General features: G+C 36.5%; 2 protein-coding genes and 1 pseudogene across 3 annotated transcripts; 1 reads left to right on the top strand and 2 right to left on the bottom strand.

The window, feature by feature from the left end:
• Positions 1 to 379: 379 nt before the first annotated feature.
• LOC143616292 (uncharacterized) lies at positions 380 to 937 on the bottom strand. Its single transcript, XM_077089164.1, has one exon. It carries the CDS (start codon positions 935 to 937, stop codon positions 380 to 382), a length of 558 nt encoding a protein of 185 aa, XP_076945279.1.
• Positions 938 to 14,117: 13,180 nt separating this feature from the next.
• On the bottom strand, positions 14,118 to 16,894 carry LOC143616291 (uncharacterized; annotated as a pseudogene). Its single transcript, XR_013150638.1, has 3 exons — positions 15,895 to 16,894; positions 15,475 to 15,820; positions 14,118 to 14,502 (listed from the first exon to the last, which is right to left on the bottom strand). The product of XR_013150638.1 is annotated as an uncharacterized LOC143616291 (transcript).
• A 2,385-nt stretch (positions 16,895 to 19,279) lies between these two features.
• Positions 19,280 to 19,938, top strand: LOC143616297 (protein FAR-RED IMPAIRED RESPONSE 1-like). Its single transcript, XM_077089171.1, has 2 exons — positions 19,280 to 19,456; positions 19,537 to 19,938. Exons 1-2 carry the CDS (start codon positions 19,280 to 19,282, stop codon positions 19,936 to 19,938), a joined length of 579 nt encoding a protein of 192 aa, XP_076945286.1.
• Positions 19,939 to 21,823: the final 1,885 nt, after the last annotated feature.

The raw sequence follows: 21,823 nt of genomic DNA, 5'->3' as shown, positions 1-21,823 counted from the left end.
TAGTCGATGCACATGCGGAAAGATCCGTCCTTCTTTTTGACGAAAAGGACAGGAGCTCCCCAAGGTGAGAAACTAAGCCGGATGAATCCTTTGTCGAGAAGTTCTTGAAGTTGGCTAGAGAGTTCTTGCATTTCGGACGGGGCTACAAGGTATGGAGCTTTGGCTATGGGAGTTGCACCGGGTATAAGGTCGATTCGAAATTTGACTTGTCGAGTCGGAGGAAGTCCTGGCAAGTCATCGGGAAAAACTTCGGGATAGTCTTTGATAACGGGAATGTCTTGAATCTTTTTTCCTTCAGATTTCTTGTCAACTACATGGGCTAAAAAGGCATAGCATTGTTTCCTCAAAAGTTTGCGGGCCTTCATGCAAGAGATGATTTTTAGGTTACGATCAGGTTTTCTCCTTGAATGATTAGTGTTTCGCTGGATTGTAACGGGATACAAATGAGCTTCTCGGCACAGGCAACTTCAGTTTGATTACGGGATAACCAATCCATTCCCACAACTAGGTCAAAACTACCAAGCTTAAAGGGAATTAGATCGATATTAAGAGAATGGTCATCAAAGGTCAAGGTGCAATCACGCATAATAGTATTGGCTTGGGCGGTGTTACCATTAGCTAGCTCGACGATGTAAGGGGAGTCTAGTTTTACCGGTTTCCATTTAACAAGAGGTTCAAAATCAAGTGATATAAAGCTTCTTTCCGCGCCCATATCAAATAGTATGGATGCAAAGTGGTTATTTAAGAGAAACGTACCGGTTATGACATTGGGATCTTGACGTGCATCCGAAGCACCAATAGTGAAAGCTCTACCACGAGTGGCTTGGTTGTTGTTTGGAGGCAATTGGGGACAGTTGTTCTTGAAATGGTCCAAACCATCGCATTGAAAGCAAGCACGAGCATTGTTATTGTTTGGTGGAGTGAGGTTGGTCACCATGGCTTAATTAACAGTAGCAAGGGCAATTCGGCATCGAGGGGCTAGATGACCAAAACGACCACAATTGGTACACTTTCGGCATTGGGAACTTGGTGGGTGATGATAGTTGCAGGTGGAGCATAGAGGGTGAGGTCCAGAGTACCCTGCCCTAGCCGGGGCTTGGTTAGCAGGAGCCACAGCTTGGACTGACACAGCAGGGGTGACTGCAGCATAGTTGGTGGTTTTTGGTTTCTTATTAGGTTGGTAGCTAGTCTTCTTGAATTCTCTCTCTTTTTGTTTCCCCGAATCCTTCCGCAAAATTCCGGTTTTGACTAGTTCATCGGTTAAGGTACTGGCTAGGTGTATAGCATCTTGGAGGGTTCCAGGATTGACGGTCAAGATCATGCTCCTCATTGAAGGAGGTAAGCCATTTATATAGCAATCAATGGCTTTTTCCTCAGGAGTGACTATGTGGGATACTAGCTAGGATAGTTCTTGGAAACGGTTGGTATAGCCAAGGTGATCGGCTCCTTTCATGGTATGACCTCAAAGCTCATCTTCCATCTTTTGGAGTTCGCTCTTGTGGCAATATTTCCTAGTCAGCAGGTCTTTGAATTCGTCCCAAGGTAGAGCCAAGGCTGGCTCACGACCTCGAGTTCTGATTTGAGTGGTCCACCAAGTCAAGGCCCCTAGCTTGAGGGTGCTAGCAGCATACTTCACCTTTAGATTCTCCGGAAAATTGCACATGCTTAAAGCGGCTTCCATGCTCTTGAACCATTGCAGCAACCCGGTGGCACCTTCCGAGCCGGTGAACTCGGTAGGTTTTGAAGCAACAAAGGTTCGGTAGGATTGATCATAGTAGTTGCCATTGTTGTTGTTGTTGTTGTTTCCGTTATTGTTGTTGTAGCCGTTGAATTGATTAGCAATAGCGGGAGAAGAGTAGCCATTTGAGCAAGCACAATTGCTAGCGGGGTGTCATTGTCATTGTTGTCATTGGAGGCATCGCAACGAGGAGGCATTCTAAGAATCATCATACAAGGTGGATAAGTAAAAGAGTAAGGAAAAAAACAAATGTTTAGCTATAAAAGAAAGATAGAGCAATGTAGTCTTCGTCCCACGGTGGCAAGGGGATGCGGGAGTTTATAAAAGAGATGATGGAATCGAGACACATGCTAAAAATGAGAAGTTAGGACATTTAATAGCACATAATTTCAACCTAAGGGACATTCCTAGACGTAGGTCGGTTACTAACTCTCTACGACCAAGGCTCTTATACCAATCTGTCACACCCCCCGGTCGAAGGCGGAAACGCCAGGGCGTGCATAGATTGAAATCATGCACATGGTATTAAATGTAAAAACTTACATTAAAATAAACCAACATATTGTTCATACCAAACATAATTCAAATAGAAAACATGATATAGCAAAATTATTCATTAAACTTCTAAGTCTGACTTATCCCCTATATAAAACGTCAAGAATCGTCAAAACTTAATTTCCATCACTTGAAAAACATGTGAGAGTGTCAACTAAAAATAGTTGGTGAGAACATAGGTTTTAAAAATAAGTTTTATGTTAAAACATTCCATATGTATTAAGTTACTTGTATACTTTTGTGATTACAACCAAACCTTTGACATGTTTAGTGAGTCGTCAAATCCACGATTAGACTATTATGTTTAATGTTTAATGATCGTCGGATTCTGAACACACAGGCCTCTACCCGAGGCCTTCGTGGGCGGGTTGGGCTACTAGATCTATCATCATACTACCACGGGCTTAACAAGTTAATGGTTGTACATGCGATTAAGTATACAGTTGTAATGATTACATATAATGAATATAATGAAATAAAGCTTGAGTCAAATAGCATGTATAAAACGTAGAATAAATAAGTTTCATGTTTCCACCCCGAAGTATAAAACGTTTAAAAGCATGAAAAGGGGCTATGAACTCACCTTCCTTGACGGATGAACACGAACACGGGCAAGAGTTTGTTGAATCGGTTACAGGATGCCCTAGATTAAGTTTGATTTTTAAATTAGTTAGAGTGTCGCATACTAGAATGTTCTAAACCAAGAGCATGACCTCCAGCAAGTTGATTCCCAGGTAAGAGTCACGGGTCCAATGGGATTATTTACGCCACTCTTGTCTTCGACAGAACCCTTTTCTTTTCAGATACATACATACCCGGTTTATACTCTATTTGTATACTTACTCAAAATGTTTTAGAATGATTTTGATAAATAATAAAGTACGAGGTTAAAAGTGTAATATCATATAGTTTGGGTGTTTATTGACATTTAGGAAACTATAGGCTTTAAAGTGTAAATATTATAGTTTAGGATGTTTACGAACATTTATGAAAGTATAAGGTTTTAAGTGTAAATATTATAATTTAAGATATTTACTGACATTTATGAAAGTATAAGGACCAATTATGTAAATATAATTTTCAGTTTATGATAACTTTATGAATTTTTGAAGATTATAAGAATATTCATAGTTGTTCATGGAAAAAATTATACTTTGATCCAAGATTTTGAGAAAACAATTATGATTTCTTGGAATAACATGATCATCATAATCTTTTAGAGCAAATAGTAAGGGTTTTATTAATAATTTATGATGATCATGGTGAGAGTATATGAACAATTATGAAGATTCAAAAGAAAACTTAAGAACATAAGAACAAACTAAAAGAAATTCAAAAGTACAAGATCAAAATCAAAGAAATATGAAGAACAATCAAGAAAATATGTAAAACTTACTTGATTATGCTTAGAAAGAAAAGAGAGAATGGAATTTGGTATGAAAGATAATGAGAATGAGAGGCTCTATTTATAGTGAAATGTAGAAAGTTTGAATACAATTGTGATAAAGATAAAACTTGTTTAAAACTTAAAAGATAACCTTAATAATAATAATTAACAAAATAATAATGATAATAAATAAAAAAACAAATGTATGTATACACAAATAAAGTGCACGGCACTTTACTATTTTCTTTTTTTTTTCAAATTAAAGAGATTAGATAAAGTAAAACTTGAGGAACAAGGTTAAGATAGAAGGTTCTAGAATGTTCCATTTTTAAATCATATAATTAATTTAAATACTTAGGATAAAATTAATAATAACATAATATTTTGTTACATGTTATATAATATTAATCTAGGCATACCGGTTCAACGTGTCATATTAACGATTAAGCATGATTATAAAGAAATGAACGTAGAATCATATAATTACACATACAAAGTTAATGTTATTCCACAAATAACATATAATTCATTAAATAAACGTAGATGATGAAATAAATACGAGAACTTTATTAAATACGAACACAAAAGACTAGCGTTTTTGCAAGAAAATCCATAGATGTTACAGTTTGCTTAGCTTCTTAAATCAATGTAATTACACTACACTATACTTATAGTGTATTGTAATTGCTTGTGTTATTAATGTAATTATTATAGTATCCGAACACTATGTCGAACCAACATAATTTATGAACTGGAATATTCATTCTCTGGTCTTTTGTATAAGCAAACTAGCATATACATGTGACACCATTTACCAATAACATGATGAGAACATTCGCAAATATACACAAGACTAAAAAAACACTGTTTGAAATATTACACTACTTACATTTAATATTGTAATGTGATATATGACTCTACTTATATAATTTTTTTAATTTAATTGTATTATAAAATTACTATGCTTGTAATTTAAAATTACTCTACTTAAAATTTGATTATAACTTGATTACATATTCAATGTAGTCAGAGATCTTCTCTTCAACCATCAGAGTCTCTTAATTACATATTTTTAATTGAATAATTATGTTTGTATGACGCAATTTGCTCAAATGTTTTTACACATGTTAATTTCAATGATCCATTAAGCGCACCCTCTTCATTCCATGAACAATCTCCAATGATGCAAAATTCTTCTATGAATTGTTTGTAGTCGTCAAAATTAAGAGTCGATCTGACATGCTTGATCGACTAATCGATCGTTGATGTCTATTGATTGCTAACTGACCGGCGTTTAATAATTACAATATTGCCACCGTAGTATTTTTAATTTTCCTTTGATTCGCATGTTTAGAATAAAATTTTAGTTTGTATTTAATCCAACCTATATATATATATATATTTGCTATTAAAATACTTTCTTATTTCATAATACTGAATACATATACAAGTAAGAAAGATAGGCATTCAATTTTTATGTTATATAATACCTTATTGGTTTGCCCAACCACCACCAACATCACATGCATATCCCTAGTAGGATCACGGTGTCTTCCCTTTACAATAAAATTTTTCTTTATGAATATAATTATATTATATATAAATAGAAACTTATAGCTACAGTAAAAAAGATTATGGCTCAATTGCAGCTACTAAGTTTTTTTTTCTATTATTATTTTCTAAATCTATTCTATAATTTATTGATTTGAAACTAGGGGCAATACCACAACAGCAACTTTTTTTTGTTACTTTTATTACTTTCAAATGAATGAATACTAAAAAATTAACAATTAAAAAAAATAAAAAGACACCTCTAAGAGGCTTGAACTCGGGTCCTATAACTTGGTACAACACAATAAAGCCACCACACCAGCCTCTATTTATGTTACTTCCCCTAGTTTAGTTTAAATCACACCCACATCTCTGTTTCTTAAGGCTTCAATGTAGATGTAGATGTGTGATCGATCGACCCATTTAGGATTTCGATGTTAGGTTTGTTTAAGGCTTTGCTGTAAATGGGAGATGGAAGTGTTGGACATGTTTCGAGAGTGGCGTTACCAATTAAAGGGGCATTTGAAATTTAAAGGGTAGAGGTCCAATCCAATATCTTTTCTCCTATTAAAACGTTGCGCGCCACTAGACCCGCCAACAGCCCTTCCCTAGCTAGCTGCGACCAGAATGGGTTGCCGAGGGTTCCCAACGCACTTTAACCCTTTTTCTTATACATAGTAATTTCATAACAATTTCGTGCTTATATTACGACTTAACTGAAAACACCATCTAGTACGCATTAACTTTAACTTTATTATGCATAATATAGTACAAAAACATATGTTACACGAGCATAGTCGCATATAAATAGATTTATACAAGTACTAAGTTAGGAACGCGTGTGTTATACGAGTTGAAGATAACAATTTAGGAAATGTTAAATAGTTAGTAATGAAAATTCAGAAACTATAAAATAACATTTAAGATAAGAGATATGATTGAAATTACGAATGACTTTCAAATTAATAAGTTTATATATTTGAAGACAAATATCTCACATAAATTACTATATTTGATTTTATATATTACATTTTATTACTATAAATACAAAGCTGTGAAATAGGAAAATCAAGAAAAAGAATATTTGGTATAGCAAAATTTTGAGATGTGGCGCAACCAATTATTTTTATCATGTATGGATTGTTTTCATTGTACCGCACATAGTATTTGATAAACAAAGCATAGTAATTTATCAGACCTGTGACATTATAATTAGTGGGGGATTTACGTGGGGGCCAAGGGTGCCTCGAATACCCGTCTAACTTTCTTGACGAATTGTAATTGTATGTATCTTATTCTTCAAAACTTTTAGGTATGTCATTTTCATATAACAAAATTCTTTTTGATATAAAAAAAATAAAATTAATTGAAAGATATACTATGAATTTTTCTTATAGATCCGTCATTGATTATAATATTTAACATTTGTTGGATGTAATAACTATATTGCAAACTTAGAAGAGAAAAAAAACCGTCTATTTTTCTTATTTAAACGATGGCTCTATTTTTTTTAGTTGACTTTAAAAGCACACACAATTAATGGCAAGTTGTAAGGTGTTGAAGGAGGAGGGTGAAGTATGGAGAGCTTTAGCTGTATGATTGGGGTCCTGCTAGCGATACCTTGACACCCCTTAATACGTCACGTATAGATCTATACGCGGCATATAGTATACGATCTGACATCTAACCTGAACGATAGTCGTAGGCTTGTCGTATCATACCCTATACGTCGCGTATAGGTCTATAGCGGCGTATTGGGTTTGTATATTATTGGAGCCCGGCTCCCTCCCTTCCTTGTCCATCCTTTTTTTTTCTTTTTCTTTTTTTTTCTACCTCACCCTCACCCTCTCCATTCAACCGACAACAACCATTTATTTCCGGAGTCGGACGAGGAGGAGCCGGGGTACGCCACTAACCGTCATTCAGACTTAAATCAGGTTTCGTTTATCTTTATTTAGTACATTTTAGGACGTAGTTGTACATGTTATGACAGAAATTTGGTGACTGGTTTAGTTTTGTTATGTGACTTTTGAAAAGTAAACTATATTTTTAGCCACCGACCATTATATTACACAATGCGTACTTACTATATAGACACCAAGTATATGTTTGACGGTAACGCTAGTTCGTCAGGCCGCTTAGACTAGCTTTCTCGTACTGTTACTGTTATTGTTTTAATTTTTATTACATTATTTCTGTTAAAATATTAATATTATTATTAAAATGTTACTGGTATTAAAATTTTATTGTTAATAAAATAAAATAAAATATTATTATTGTATTTATTAAAATATTATTATTATGATTATTAAAATAGTATTATTCTAGACATATAATTGTTATTATTAAAATAATAATTTTTATATTATTATTAGTATTAAAATATTTTTATTATTAGGTACCCGATGTACGATGTACGCCAGAGATTCAGATGCAGATGTCAGGCGCCGACGCAAGACGTTCGGAGGTACATTTTTATAGTGTAATGTATAATATAATATTACGTAATATAATATAATATAATATCAAAACATAAAAATATGTTATTATTATATTATATTTTATTATGTTATATTATGTTATATTATATCATATTATATTATGTTATATTATATTATTTCGGTTATATTATATTATATCAAACGAGTGTGGGTTATGTTGGGTGGGTGTTGGGTTTTTCTAGAAAAGTCCACCAGTTTTGTCTTGTTATTGTTTTTTTTTTCTTTCTTTTCTTTTCTATTGTTATTATTAATGTTATTTATGTTTATGTTTATTATTATTATTATTATTATTATTATTATTATTATTATTTACTTATCAATAATATATTATTATTCGAAATTCGACAACGGTTGTTCAGTTGCATGGCTTATTTGAGAAAATTGACAGTGCGAAACAAACTTTCAATTTATTGACTGGTTTCGTTATCGACATCTTGAAATTAGTTGTAGGGGCTTACTTGGGAAAACTGGCATTTCCAAACGAACTTTCAATTTCTTGCTTGCTTTCGTTATCGACATCTCAAATCTGGTTCTTCGATTTCTTCAAACTCCAACTCTCTTGATCATCGGTCACCACTGACAACCGCAGTTGTGTTGACTCAAACACATATTAGTCGTCAGTAAGCTTAAGCCTAGGCTTTTTATTGCTCTAATGTTTAGTTTTGGGTATTGTAAGTTGATCATGTCGCGTATGCTAAAAGAATTATCGGCTTATATGTACACATACATATATATAGTAGATGTGCGGTATAGAATTCATTGCTCGGACTTAACCAGCATCAGATCGAGATATTAGTTTGATGAGTTTGAATCTCTCAGATCCGCGGTATCTGCTAACGGCAGCGATAACTGGAGCCCATACTTTGGACAGAGAAGTGGAAATCAGTCATTGCTCCAACATAACGAGCAATGGATTGAGATATTAGTTAGGACTTACCTGAACAGGTTGGCACGTATGCTGGCGTGGGTTTAGGTTCGGTGTTGACAATGATATTAACACGTTTGCTTAAAGCTTTTGTTACCTCCAGCATAATACACAATGAAAGCACAAACTCAAACAACAATCCATACAACAACATTGTTGTTGTATGGATTGTTGTTTGAGTTTGTCCCTTCATTGTGTATCATAACGAAAACTGTAAGCAAACGTGTTAATGTCAGCGTCAACACCGAACTTAAATCAACGTCATCATACGTGTAAACCGGTTCAGGTAAGTCCGGGATAATATCTCAATTCGTTGCTCGTTATGTTGGAGCAATGACCGAATTTCCACTTCTTTGTCCAAAGTATGGGCTCCGGTTATCGCTGTCGTTAGCGGATACCGCGGATCCAAGAGATTCAAACTCATCAAACCAATATCTCGATCAGGTGCTGGTCATGCCAGAGCAATGAATTCTTATATTGCACGTCTACTATATATATGTCTGTGTGTTATATAAGCCGATAAATCTTTTAGCATACGCAAGATGATCAACTTACAAAACCCACAACTAAACATTAAAGTAATAACAAGTCTAAGTCTAAGCTTAGTGACGACTGATATGTGTTTGAGTCAACACAACTGCGGTTGTCAGTGGTGGCCGAATGTCAAGACAGCTAGAATTTGAAGACATTGAAGAGCCGGATTTGAGATGCCGATACCGAAAGTATCCAAGAAAGAGTTCGTTTGACACTATTAGTTTTTCCCAAGGTAGTCGCTGTAACTTATCAAATTGTCCATAACGACATCAACCAATAAATTGGAAGGTCGCCTCGCAATGTCAATTTTCCCAGATAAGTCCTGCTACAAAGCGCCATTTGCCGAATTCCGAATGGTAATATGTTATTCATAAATAAAATAATATTAACAAAAATAATTATAAATAACAATAAATAACAAAAAAAAAAGAAAAGGAAAAAAAACAATAAACATAATAAGATAAAATAGACAGAATACGTCGCCGTATAGACCTATACGCGGCGTATTTAGGCCCCTTATATGGATCCCGGCTGCTCAACTGCCACTTTATTATTTCAAATTTCAAACTCCTGCCCGAGCAACCGAGCATCTGAGCATCCAAACACGAGTCTACATTGGACCGACACCGACCGGATTACGACACGATCCGAGGAGATTTGACCCGACACCGACACGACATGGAGGTAATTTTTTAATATTATGTTGATGATGATGGTTATGTTTAGATGATGATGATAATGTGATGATGATGATGCTGTTTTGTGGATGGATAAAACCGTCGGCCGGAGTCCAGCCGTAATATGGCCAGAGTCCGGCTGTCGGTTTGCTGGGCCTATCAGCGGCGGCGTATAGCCCTATGCGCCACGTCTGATATATAATTTTTTTTAATTATTTATTATTGTTATTATTATTATTATTGTAATTGTTATTGTTATAATAATTATTATTATTTGTTAATATTATAGTTTGGGGATGACGAGATTGAGGAGGAGCACGAGCAGCAGATGGGGCGGGGCCGGGGCCGAGTCCGTGGACGGGGCCGCGGACCCCCAGTGGGTGACAACGTGTTGGTCACCTACCCTCATCTGCATGTTCGGGCAGGACGTCCATCTCTCTATGGAGGAGTTCGCGGTTGCTCTGGGCTTATACACCTCGCAGTAGGTACGCAGCCTGATATACACGAAGAGCATCCACCAGATGCCGGAGGACGATCTGCGGGTATGGTGGCGGGCCATCAGCGATCACGACTTCGGGGATAGGCCCTTGGACACCAAGTCCAAGGTCTCGGCTATTAGGGACCCGCTACACAGGTACGTTCTTAAAATGTATTGTATTGTTTAGTATAACGTAATATATATTAATAATATAATATAAAATAATAATATAATATAATATAATATTATATTATATTATATTATTATTGTTAATAAATTATATTATCTTATAGTACACAGGTACCTTCATAGGCTGATTGCGATGTCCATCGCGGGTCGCAACCAGGGCGCGGAGAACTGCAGCCTGCCCTATCTGTTTTTTTTAGGTGTCTGCTGACTCACACGCACTGCAACCTCGCTAGGGGGTTTGCAGACTATTTTGTCACCTACCAGTTCAGGCAGGGACGAGGGTCCTTGATGGGTGGCGGGTACATCACCCAGCTTGCGATATCTCTGGGCCATGGAGCCCTGGTGGACGGCCTGCGTATCGCTCCGACCCCTCCGAGCGAGCTGGACCGCCTCCGTTGCGTCGGCATGCACATTGTGCGTTCGTTCCCCAGGCCCAACGGCCCGCAGGAGCGACTGGTGGCCGGGCCGGGGGCACGTGCCCCTTACGTCCCGGTGCCTTTAGTCGAGCCTCCCCCGGTCACGTCACCAGAGGTGGAGCTTGTCCATGAGCCAGTCGACGCGGGGGAGGGGGCCGGCGAGGATTCGGACGACGGTGGTGACGGACTTGAGGATCCGGGCGCATCTCAGGTACGTCTTAATATATTATTGTTTTATCGTTTCTTTTAATTCGTCCACACGTATTAAACATATTTTTGAAATATATATGTGTTAACTGTTTTTTACCGAAATAATATTAAATATTAAATAAATAATTAATATATAATAATAATAATAATAATAATAAATAAAATAAAAAACATAATAAGACAAAATTGGTGATGTTTTCTAGAAACACCAATTCATACTCCGTGTATAGGTCTATACGCGGCGTATAGACCGATGTTTTAGCAAATGGGGCGGTGTCTTTAGAAAACCCGATATGATAGCCGTACGTCTCTTTCAGGGTGGTTGTTTGCAGCCGCCGACTACGTAATATCATGTGCTCCGTTGCGGCGGCGGCCCTACCCCTGTGGGTCCCATAATCTGAAGAAAAGTTTCATATGGCCTTCTCATCCACTCGTTTGTATTGGCTACTATTATTTAATCCTTATCATCTACCATTATTATTAGTATTATTATTATTATTATCACATCATCCTATATTTTTATTAAGTTTTAGGTTTTTTTTGTCTTAAGTTATATATTAGTAGTTACTATGCCAAATCTCAAAAAAGAAACAAGAAAAAAAAAGGTTACAAGTATTGCATGTAGCACTTAAGTTTTAGGTTGGTTTTACTTTTACTATTAAAAGAAAATATGTAATACGTGGTTAAAGTAATACATGCTTAATCAAAATTCAGTAATTTTTCTATGCTATACGTTAAGAAATGCAATTTTCAAAAGGTTAAAAGAGACTTACCATTTACGAGATTAGGTATACTACATTTACTTGCTTTTTGAAATTTCATACCGGTAAGGACATTTTGCCGTGCCATTTATTCTTGCACAATGAAAATGAATTTTGTCTCGAATAATCTGTTACATATAAAGGCTTCACCTAGTTTCTCCTTGGGTTTATGTCTCTCTTTCATGTATAAAGATACTTAAAAAAAAGAGAAAAAAAGAAAACTGTTTACAACGACTAAACCGTTTAAATCGAGCTAAATCGATTGGTTCAGCCAGGTGTTTACTATGAATCTCAATTATAATATGTATGCATTATTAGTTTAACCGATTTTCGTGTTTTTAAATGATTCATAAACTCTTTAATGCTTAAAAAATATATCTGTGGGTCTTTTTTATTTATTTATTTTTCTTTTTTCCAAATCATACCATTGTACAAAACTTTGGAAATCTAATAACACGGTACCATTAAAAAAACTAACCCGAGCTGTATTAACCGGATTAGTTTAGTTTATCAAACTACCGCAGTTATGGTTCAACTAAAAAATTCTATCAAAATGGATCAAACCAAACTGTCACGTTCAAGGTAGTAAAATGAGTTTTTGGACTCAATGCACAGTTCAAAAGTTGTTCCCACAAGTCACAATTGGTATTATATTATTGTATGGGCCAGAATTTAATTGGGGTCGGGACAAGATTTTTAGTAGCTTTCCATCCATCCATCCATCTATCCCATATCTTCTTTAACTAGTTGTTTTGACCCAGAAAAGAGAAAACGTAGCTTTCAATGGACTACGTAATAAGCCCACTGCCCATTCGACATCTCTCACAGTCTTATACTATCTATCATGCATAGTACAACTATACACGGGGCTTGTTCAATACATAAAAAAATTAATAAATAACTAAAAAGCTGCTTAATCACTTGTAAGCACGGAACACCATACATTAATTTACTAGGAAAGAGAGTCTGGGACGTTGAACATTCGCATTCAATCCATCAGAAAATTTATAATATAAGGAGATATGAGTGGTTTATGATGTTGTGAGTGAAAGAGAGAAATACATGGATTCATCTGTATATTTGAAAAATTATTGTTCATGTCCTGTAATTTTTTTTAATATACGTGGTCGTGAGTGAAGAAAAAACAAATGGTAATGATAAAAGTGTAAAATAAATATTATTTAATTAAAAATAAGAAAAAAAATGAGCTAATTTTTAACGTAATTTTGAATTTGTAGATAAGAGATGGATGAAAATGCTAAAAGCATTCACATTCCATCCATTATTTTGTTACCCTACAATTTAACTAAATTCATACTTTTCAAAATTTAATACCCAATTTTAAAAATATTCCACAATTCATTCGCTATTTTATCTTTATCTTACTCATAAAGTCACAAATAATTATTTTATTATATTTCTCTTTTTTATACACTTACAGTAATTTCAAGAATGATAAATAATAACTTTTTATATATAAATAGTTGGTATTACAACTTTTATAATTGAAGGTTGGGGTAAATAAATAGTGGATGGGATATAGTTATTTTAGTAGACTTTTATAATATAAAAAGATGAGGAAGAAGATAATGGATGGGATGAGAATGCTCTAAGAGCATTCAACTTAGAGAGTGGGTTAAGATGTTGTGGGTAGATAAAAAAAATACAGTGATTTTTCTGTATGTATATAAAAATTTTGTATCATCCTACGAGTTTTTTAAGATTTTTTAGAAGTAATTGTAACTCGAGAAGAGAGAAAAGATAATTGTTAAAAATATAAAAAAAATATTATTTGATTGTATGATTATCACACCTTTCTACATAAATCAGTGTGTAGATACATACAGAGGAGTCTTTTAATGAATTCAGTTCCCCCAATAATAATGTTGATTTTCTCCACTAATCCTACACGTGCGGAATACTTAAGCAGATCATTCTTAAACGTTACTTCAAGCTAAGTCCAATTTTGGTAAAAGTCATGTTACTCTATTTTCATCGTTTTTAAAATAAGAAATATTATTTGAGGTATTGATACATTAACAGAAAGTTATGTCTTGCAATATATTAAACATTATTGGTTATATTGTTGATTAAAATGCGTTGAATCCAAAAGAAACGTGCTATAACATTCATAAATTTTATAGTAATTATACCAAAAACCCGATATAGTCAAATCCCGGAGCAAATGTGGTGTAATGGAAGCAGGCTATGTTATTAAACAGGCAAAAAGAATCAGTATGTTGTACAAACAAAATACAATACTTAAATACTGCTCTAAAGTCTAAACAAGTCCCAAAATGATAGTAATCATAATCATACAAGAAGCGGAGTTCTGGCATTTAAATAAGCCGGATTATGGTTCCTACTAATCGGGAGATGGACATATATATCGTGAACATCCGCTTTACATACATCCCCTTTGTCTCTATCAATCGCATAGCAAATGTAAACCGAGTCTATAACATTGTCAAGCACGTGCACCAAAAACCCCAGAATCACCAGCACCACGACAAATGCTACCGCAGCTACAAAGTACGAGTCTACCCCTAGATCACTTGCTGCCTTTAATATCACACAAACCTGAATGAATAAAAAACCAATCAAGATTCTTACATATTGTATAGACAACCAAATTAACCGTTTTCACCCGTGCACAAATTACCTGTTTTGACACATACACAAGTTACCCAATTTTGAAGCATACACAAGTTACCCATTTTGAGTCTTTGACCAATACAATAATTACCCGTTTTGAACATACAAAAGTTACCTGTTTTGACCCGTACACAAGTTACTAGTTTTGACCGTACATAAGTTACTTGCTTTTACCCGTACACAAATTGCCCGTTTTTGGGTCTTTGACCCACACACAGATTACACGTTTTCACCCAGACAAAAAAACCATTTTGACCCATTCACAAATACCCCGTTTTAACCATACACGAGTTACCTGTTTTGACCCTTACACAAATTACTTGTCTTTGACCCATACACAAAATTGCCCGACTTCACCGATACATAAATTACGCATCTCGACACACAAAAATTACCCCTATTTACCCGAACAAAAATCACCCATTTATACACAACTAACCTGTTTTGACCTGTACACAAATTACCCGTTATGAGTCTTTGACCAATATACAAATTACTCGTGTTGACCCATACACAAAATTATCTGTCTTGACCAAGACACAAATTACGCGTGTTGACCCGTGCACAAATTACCTCTTTTGACACGTACAAAAGCTACCTGTTTTGACCCATACACAACCTACCCGTTTTCACCCATACACAGTTAATCGTTTTGAGTCTTTGACACATACACGAATTACCCTTTTTGAGTCTGACCAATACCCAAATTACTCATTTTGAACCATACTCAAATTATCCGTTTCGATCTGTACACAAATTATCACCTTTGACCCATACAAAAACCACCTGTTTGACCCATGCAAAAATTACCCGCTTGACCCATTAACAAATTGCCTGTTTTGACTCAAAACAATCTTGAACCAGACTAACAGAGAATATAAATGAGAAGCTACTGACCACAATAGCATAAATTGCTGAGACAACAAAGATGATTGCAGCCAAAAGACGGGTGGAAACAATCTCCACAACAACAGCCGAGAGAAGATTCCGTCTTAAAAGCTCATAAGTCAACCTGGCAGAAGCACAATACGCTTCACCAGTTATAGCTGCAAAATTTATTGTGAACTTATTAAGAAACTCAAACGCTGATAAAAGCGCGTTCACGCAGCATCTGAGTACGACATTAATCATCCCAGTTGCATCTTCATTTGCTGCAGTATCAACCGCTCCACGCACTATCCGTACAATAGCAATCAACAGCCCAGAAAAACATATTGTTCCAGCAGACGGGCCAAATGCGTTTCTGAATAACAAATAAAGTTACCATCTTGACAAAATCCCAATTCAAAAACAATAATAATAACAAGAAAAAGATACCTTAAAGAGCTTCGTATGCTCCATTTTACCCTCGAATCATCTTTCGAAAAGTACCACTGAGCAATCGTCCCACTGATCACATAAACCTGCGCTTCCACCATCGCCGCAGCAGACCACAACATCGTAAGGATCGCCAACGCATAATAAGCCGGAACCCAACTATCCTGTTTCCACTCACAAACAAACGTCCCGTGTTTCCCTCTCGGCACAATCTCCCCATTCAATCTCGCAAACACCAAAAACACAACGATCGGAACAAAGTAACCAATCAACCCCAAACTCATAACCGGAAGCACCCCGAACAACCCCAAGTTGTTACTCAACGCGTCCGCCGAAACCCTAATTATCTTCACAGTCAACTCAACTCTACTCCAATTAACCACAAGTATCCACACCATAACCACGATTACCAATAACACGAACACCAGCACTATAATCCGGTAACCCAAAGCAAACCTTTCGCTACAAGTGGAATTAACAGTACAGGCAACGAACCAGTACAAGTCTAGGAAGATTGGGACAATAATAAAGAAGGGAAGCGAGATGTACACCAACTGTTTGGCGTAATGCTTGAGTGAAAAAAGTACAAATAACGAAATGGGTATTCTTAAAATCAACGTAACAACAAGCGTTAATATCAGATTCTTCAAAATATACCCAGAATCGGAAGCTAATAAGTTGAGAAACAAAACCCTAGTTGCTGTTCGTGAAGTGTCAGGGCGGCAAGAGTCGGTGCGAATGTCGTAGATGAAGGCGGAGACAGAGGAAGGTGGATTAGGGTTTCTATTGACGGAAGCGAATATTCCGAATGCGAAGGTTGAGATGACTAATAAGAGGAAGAGGATGAGAAAGGTGAGGTCTTTAAATGGGCGAGAAGAGTGGTAATTGTAAGTGATGGTGGTGGGGTAGTGAGATGTTGATGGGTCTGATTCGGAGGGTGGTGGTGGTGGTGGAATTCGTCGAGGAAGGGGGACTTGGCGGTGTCATCGGAGGGGGCCATGGTGAAGTCAATGATGAAGGACTGGCTTCAGAAGTGATGGATGGAATATTAATATTATTATTATTATTATTATTATTAATATTAAATTGAGGTGGTGAGTTTAGGGTTTGTGATGGTGAAGGATATGCTTGTGTTTGTGTCGCATGTTGACCACATGGATCACATGGCAGATTGGATCTGGATTGTATGTTTATTGTTTAGTTTAGCTTCCTCTCAAAATCAATGTCTTGTTTGACCTAGGAGACTTCAAATTAAGATATTCAAAATTTGGATCATGAATTTCTGTATTTAAATTCCTATTTTGAAATTTCAGATTGGATAGGGTGCTGCTATGGACACCTTCACACCCCTTAATACGCCGCGTATAGACCTATACGCGGCGTATAGTGTACGATCTAACATCTAGCCTGAACGACAGTCATAGGCTTGTCGTATCGTACCCTATACGTCGCGTATAGGTCTATACGCGGCGTATTGTGTTTGTATATTATTGGAGCTCGGCTCCCTCCCCTCCCTGTCCATCCTTTTTTTTTCTTTTGTTTTTCTACCTCACCCTCACCCTCTCCATTCAACCAACAACCATTTATATCCAAAGTCGGATGAGGAGGAGCCGGGGTACGCCGCTAACGACTTAAACCAGGTTTCGTTTTATCTTTATTTACTACATGTTAGGACGTAGTTGTACATGTTATGACAGATATTTGGTGACTGGTTTAGTTTTGTTATGTGACTTTTGAAAAGTAAACTATATTTTTAGCTACCGACCATTATATTACACAACGCGTACTTACTATATAGACACCAAGTATATGTTTGACGGTAACGCTAGTTCGTCGGGCCGCTTAAACTAGCTTTCTCGTACTGTTACCGTTATTGTTTAAATTTTTATTACATTATTTCTATTAAAATATTAATATTGTTATTAAAATGTTATTGGTATTAAAATTTTATTGTTAATAAAATAAAATATTATTATTGTATTTATTAAAATAATAATTTTTATATTATTATTAGTATTAAAATATTCTTATTATTAGGTACCTGATTTACGATGGACGCCAGATATTCAGATGCGGGTGTCAGGCACCGGCGCAAGACGTTCGGAGGTACATTCTTATAGTGTAATGTAGAATATAATATAATATAATATAATATAATATATATAATATCATATCATAACATAAAAATATGTTATTATTATATTATATTTTATTATGTTATATTATATCATATTATATTATGTTATATTATATTATTTAGGTTATATTATATTATATCAAACGGGTGCGGTTATGTTGGGTGGATGTTGGGTTTTCTAGAAAAGTCCACCAGTTTTGTCTTGTTATGGTTTTTTTTCTTTTTTTTTCTTTCTTTTCTTTTCTATTGTTATTATTAATGTTATTTATGTTTATTATTATTATTAATATTATTTACTTATCAATAATATATTATTATTCGAAATTCGACAACGGTTGTTCAGTTGCATGGCTTATTTGGGAAAATTGAAAGTGCGAAACAAACTTTCAATTTATTGGCTGGTTTCGTTATCGACATCTTGAAATTAGTTGTAGGGGTTACGCCGCTAACGATCACCCTGACACGTCGTGGTTACCCGACTTGAACCAGGTTTCGTTATATATTTATGGTAACACTGGCTCGCCGGGCTTGCCAAACTTGAACCAAGTTTCGTTATAGCTGTTATTATTATTTATTATTATCACTAGCACTGTTGTTTGAATTTCTAATTTATGTATTGTAGGAGTACTTCGTGTCGGATTACGGTATTCAGCCGGCGTACACGTCACCTGTCGCCTGGTCGGATTATGGAGGTCAGGCTTCGTCATTGTACCAGCCACCGGTAGCAAATGATCCTTTTTATGGAACCGAGTCTTCATCGCACCACGGGCGAAACGTTCATGCCGGGCCAAACCCAAATAACGAAGATGAGTACGATGACGACTACATACGCGAAGTGAAGGTTTCGTATAAAATAGATGCTATAACACGCCGTGTGTTTTGTTTAAGTTAACACTATTTATTTGTATGTTATTTAATAAACGGCCTAATAAATAGCGTAAAACTGTTTCCAGATTTTTGTGAGCCGTGAGGAGCTGGAGAAATGGGTAAAAATTAGAGGACGGGAGCATGGGTTTGTTGTTGTGGTCCAGCGGTCAAGGAAAAACGCTGTAGACCTTGCATGCAATCGTGGGGCGAACCCAAAATAAAGGCGATGATGAGACGTACTGGCAGCATAAAAAATGTTGTCTGTTTAAGATCTTGGGCAGGTAAGACTCGAGGGGTGCCTGTTGGAGGGTTCAAGTGGTAAACGAGACTCACAGCCACGATCCCGTTGAATTCGAGGAGGGGTGTGCGTCTTTTAGAAAAATGAACAGCGACCAACTGGACATGGTTGAGAGTTTACACAGGACCGACGTTAAGCCGCAACAAATCGAAGCAACCCTCCGCGAAAAGTTTCCCGGTGTGCAGCCTGTAATAAAAGATATACACAACCACACCGCCAAGATTATGAGGGATGGGCTACTAGGCGACACCCCTATGAAGGTAGTTCAAAACATTTGTAGTTTTAATGTGTACTTGCCATGCTTGTAATATTTACTAAACTTTTATTTCATCCAATGCAGGCGCTGGAAAACTTTCTCGCTGGCAACGGTTTCAAGTTCTATACCCGGGGGAGTGATACCGACGACAGGACGGAGGAAATTTTCTTCTGTCATAATAAGTCGCATAAGATGTGGCGTGCGTTCCCCGAGGTATTGATGATTGACACGACGTACAACACCAACATGTACGACTGGCCGTTGGTTCAGTTTATCGGTGTGACGTCGATATCAAAGTCGTTTTGTATCGCCACCGCGTTTGTTATCAGGGAACGACAGAGGAACTTCACCTGGGCTCTGGAGAAACTTAAACAAATGCTCGATGACTGTATGGAGCCACGCGTGATCCTGACTGACGCGGACCACGCCCTCATGAACGCCTGCGACGCGGTCTTCCCTAATGCCACCAAAAATTTATGCAGGTGACACATATCCGAGAATATAAGGAGAAAATTTAAGGGCCTATATAGCACGAATATGGGGACGGACTTTGCATACTGGTGGAAGGTCCTGTATCAGTCTCCGACGATACAGGAGTACGACAACCGTCGCATCAACATGGAGCGTCATTTGATACAGGACGATAGAGCAGGTGAGTCCTTCGAAACGGATGGCAATTTTTAATAGCCTAAACATACGTCTTAATAACGTTTCCCCTTATCTTTCAGAGGTCTGGTAATACATTCGCAACAACTGGCTGGATCCATACAGACACAAGTTTGTAGTATGTTGGATCGACGAACGCCGAAACTACAGCGAAACTACGACGAACCGAGTTGAGAGCCAGCACGCAAATCTGAAAAGGTACCTCAATGGAAGCAACAACTCGCTCGAAGGGAACCCTCTAACGTAGATCTAGACACCTTATAGAAAAAAATGTATCAATGGATGTATGTAGACACACACACACACATATACATACATAAATAATAATAAATAAAGAAATAATAATAATATTAATAACTAATAATATAATAAATAATAATACTAATAATATAATAAATAATAAATAATAATATTAGTAACTAATAATATAATAAATAATAAATAATAATATTAGTAACTAATAATAATACTAAATACTACTAATAATAATAATAATAATAAATAATAACTAATAATATTAGTAACTAATAATAATACTAAATAATAATAAATAATACATAATAAATACTAATAAATAAATAACAAACAAATAATAATAATAAATAAAAACTAGGCAGAATACGCCACGTATAGACCTATACGTGGCGTATTTATGCCCCTTATATGGATCCCGGTGTGACAACTGCCCTATCCGACCCGACCCAGGTACCCGTTTTCGAATCCGATTCTTCTTTTTATGATTTAAAATTTGATTATTAATCTTTGTAAATTTAACATTTAATAAATTATATATATTCTTATATTACTTACTAATAATAATTCCTTCCCGCCTTCTTCTCTCTTTCTTTCCGCCGTTCCGCTCTTCTTCTTCTCTCTTGTCGCCGTCCCGCCTTCCTTTTTCTCTCTTGTCGCCGTCCCGCCCCTTTGCTTAACCCTTGAGCCTTGACCCCCTTTCTCTAACTCCTTGCTTGTCCTTTGGTTCTTCCCGCCTAAGGATGTCTGCGCAGCTCCACGCGCCAGACTCCTTACAAGGGAGACCAGCTGTTCCTGCGATACGCGAGGCGAACTGTTCCCGCAGCGCGCTAAGAATGGTAGTTCTTCCCGCGGCGCGCTAAGGATTGTAGTTCTTCCCGCGGCGCGCTAAGGATTGTAGTTCTTCCCGCGGCGCGCTAAGAATGGTAGTTCTTCCCGCGACGCGCTAAGGATTATAGTTCTTCCCGCGGCGCGCTAAGGATTGTTCTCTGTGCCTTCGCCCTCGCGCGCAGCTTTCTCGCGCTAGACTTGTATCTTTTTCTGTTTTAGCCAGCCCGTTTACTTTTGTGATATCTTATCTTCTGTCTGAATAGTCACAGTCGGCGCAGCATGCGCACCAACCCCATTGGTTGGCAGAAAAAGTGACTGACATAATCTTTTGAAATCTGCTTTTCCATGCCTTGACCAGTACCTTTATCTGACTCCTCCCATGCTTTATTCTGTAACCTGTCAGCCCTTTTTCCTGTTCCCCTGCTGCCATATCTTTTGGTATCTTTTGCTTTTGGAATCTTTTGCCTTTTGATATCTTTTGCTTGATTTGATAAGATCTTTTCCTTTTTTTTAGGGATTGTGTTCCCTAGGGTTTCCCTATATATAATACTATTTTCTGTTATTTAACACTACACACACAAACACTTAAACTCCCCTCTGCTCTCTTCTCCTTGCTCTCTGC

The sequence above is a fragment of the Bidens hawaiensis genome, unplaced genomic scaffold, assembly GCF_021521415.1.
Source record: "Bidens hawaiensis isolate Kalapana, Puna unplaced genomic scaffold, B.hawaiensis_p1.1 tig00046674_1, whole genome shotgun sequence".
NCBI classification, from domain to species: domain Eukaryota; kingdom Viridiplantae; phylum Streptophyta; class Magnoliopsida; order Asterales; family Asteraceae; genus Bidens; species Bidens hawaiensis.
The sequence above is the reverse complement of the archived record's forward strand: the minus strand, read 5'-3'. Positions and strand labels throughout refer to the sequence as shown.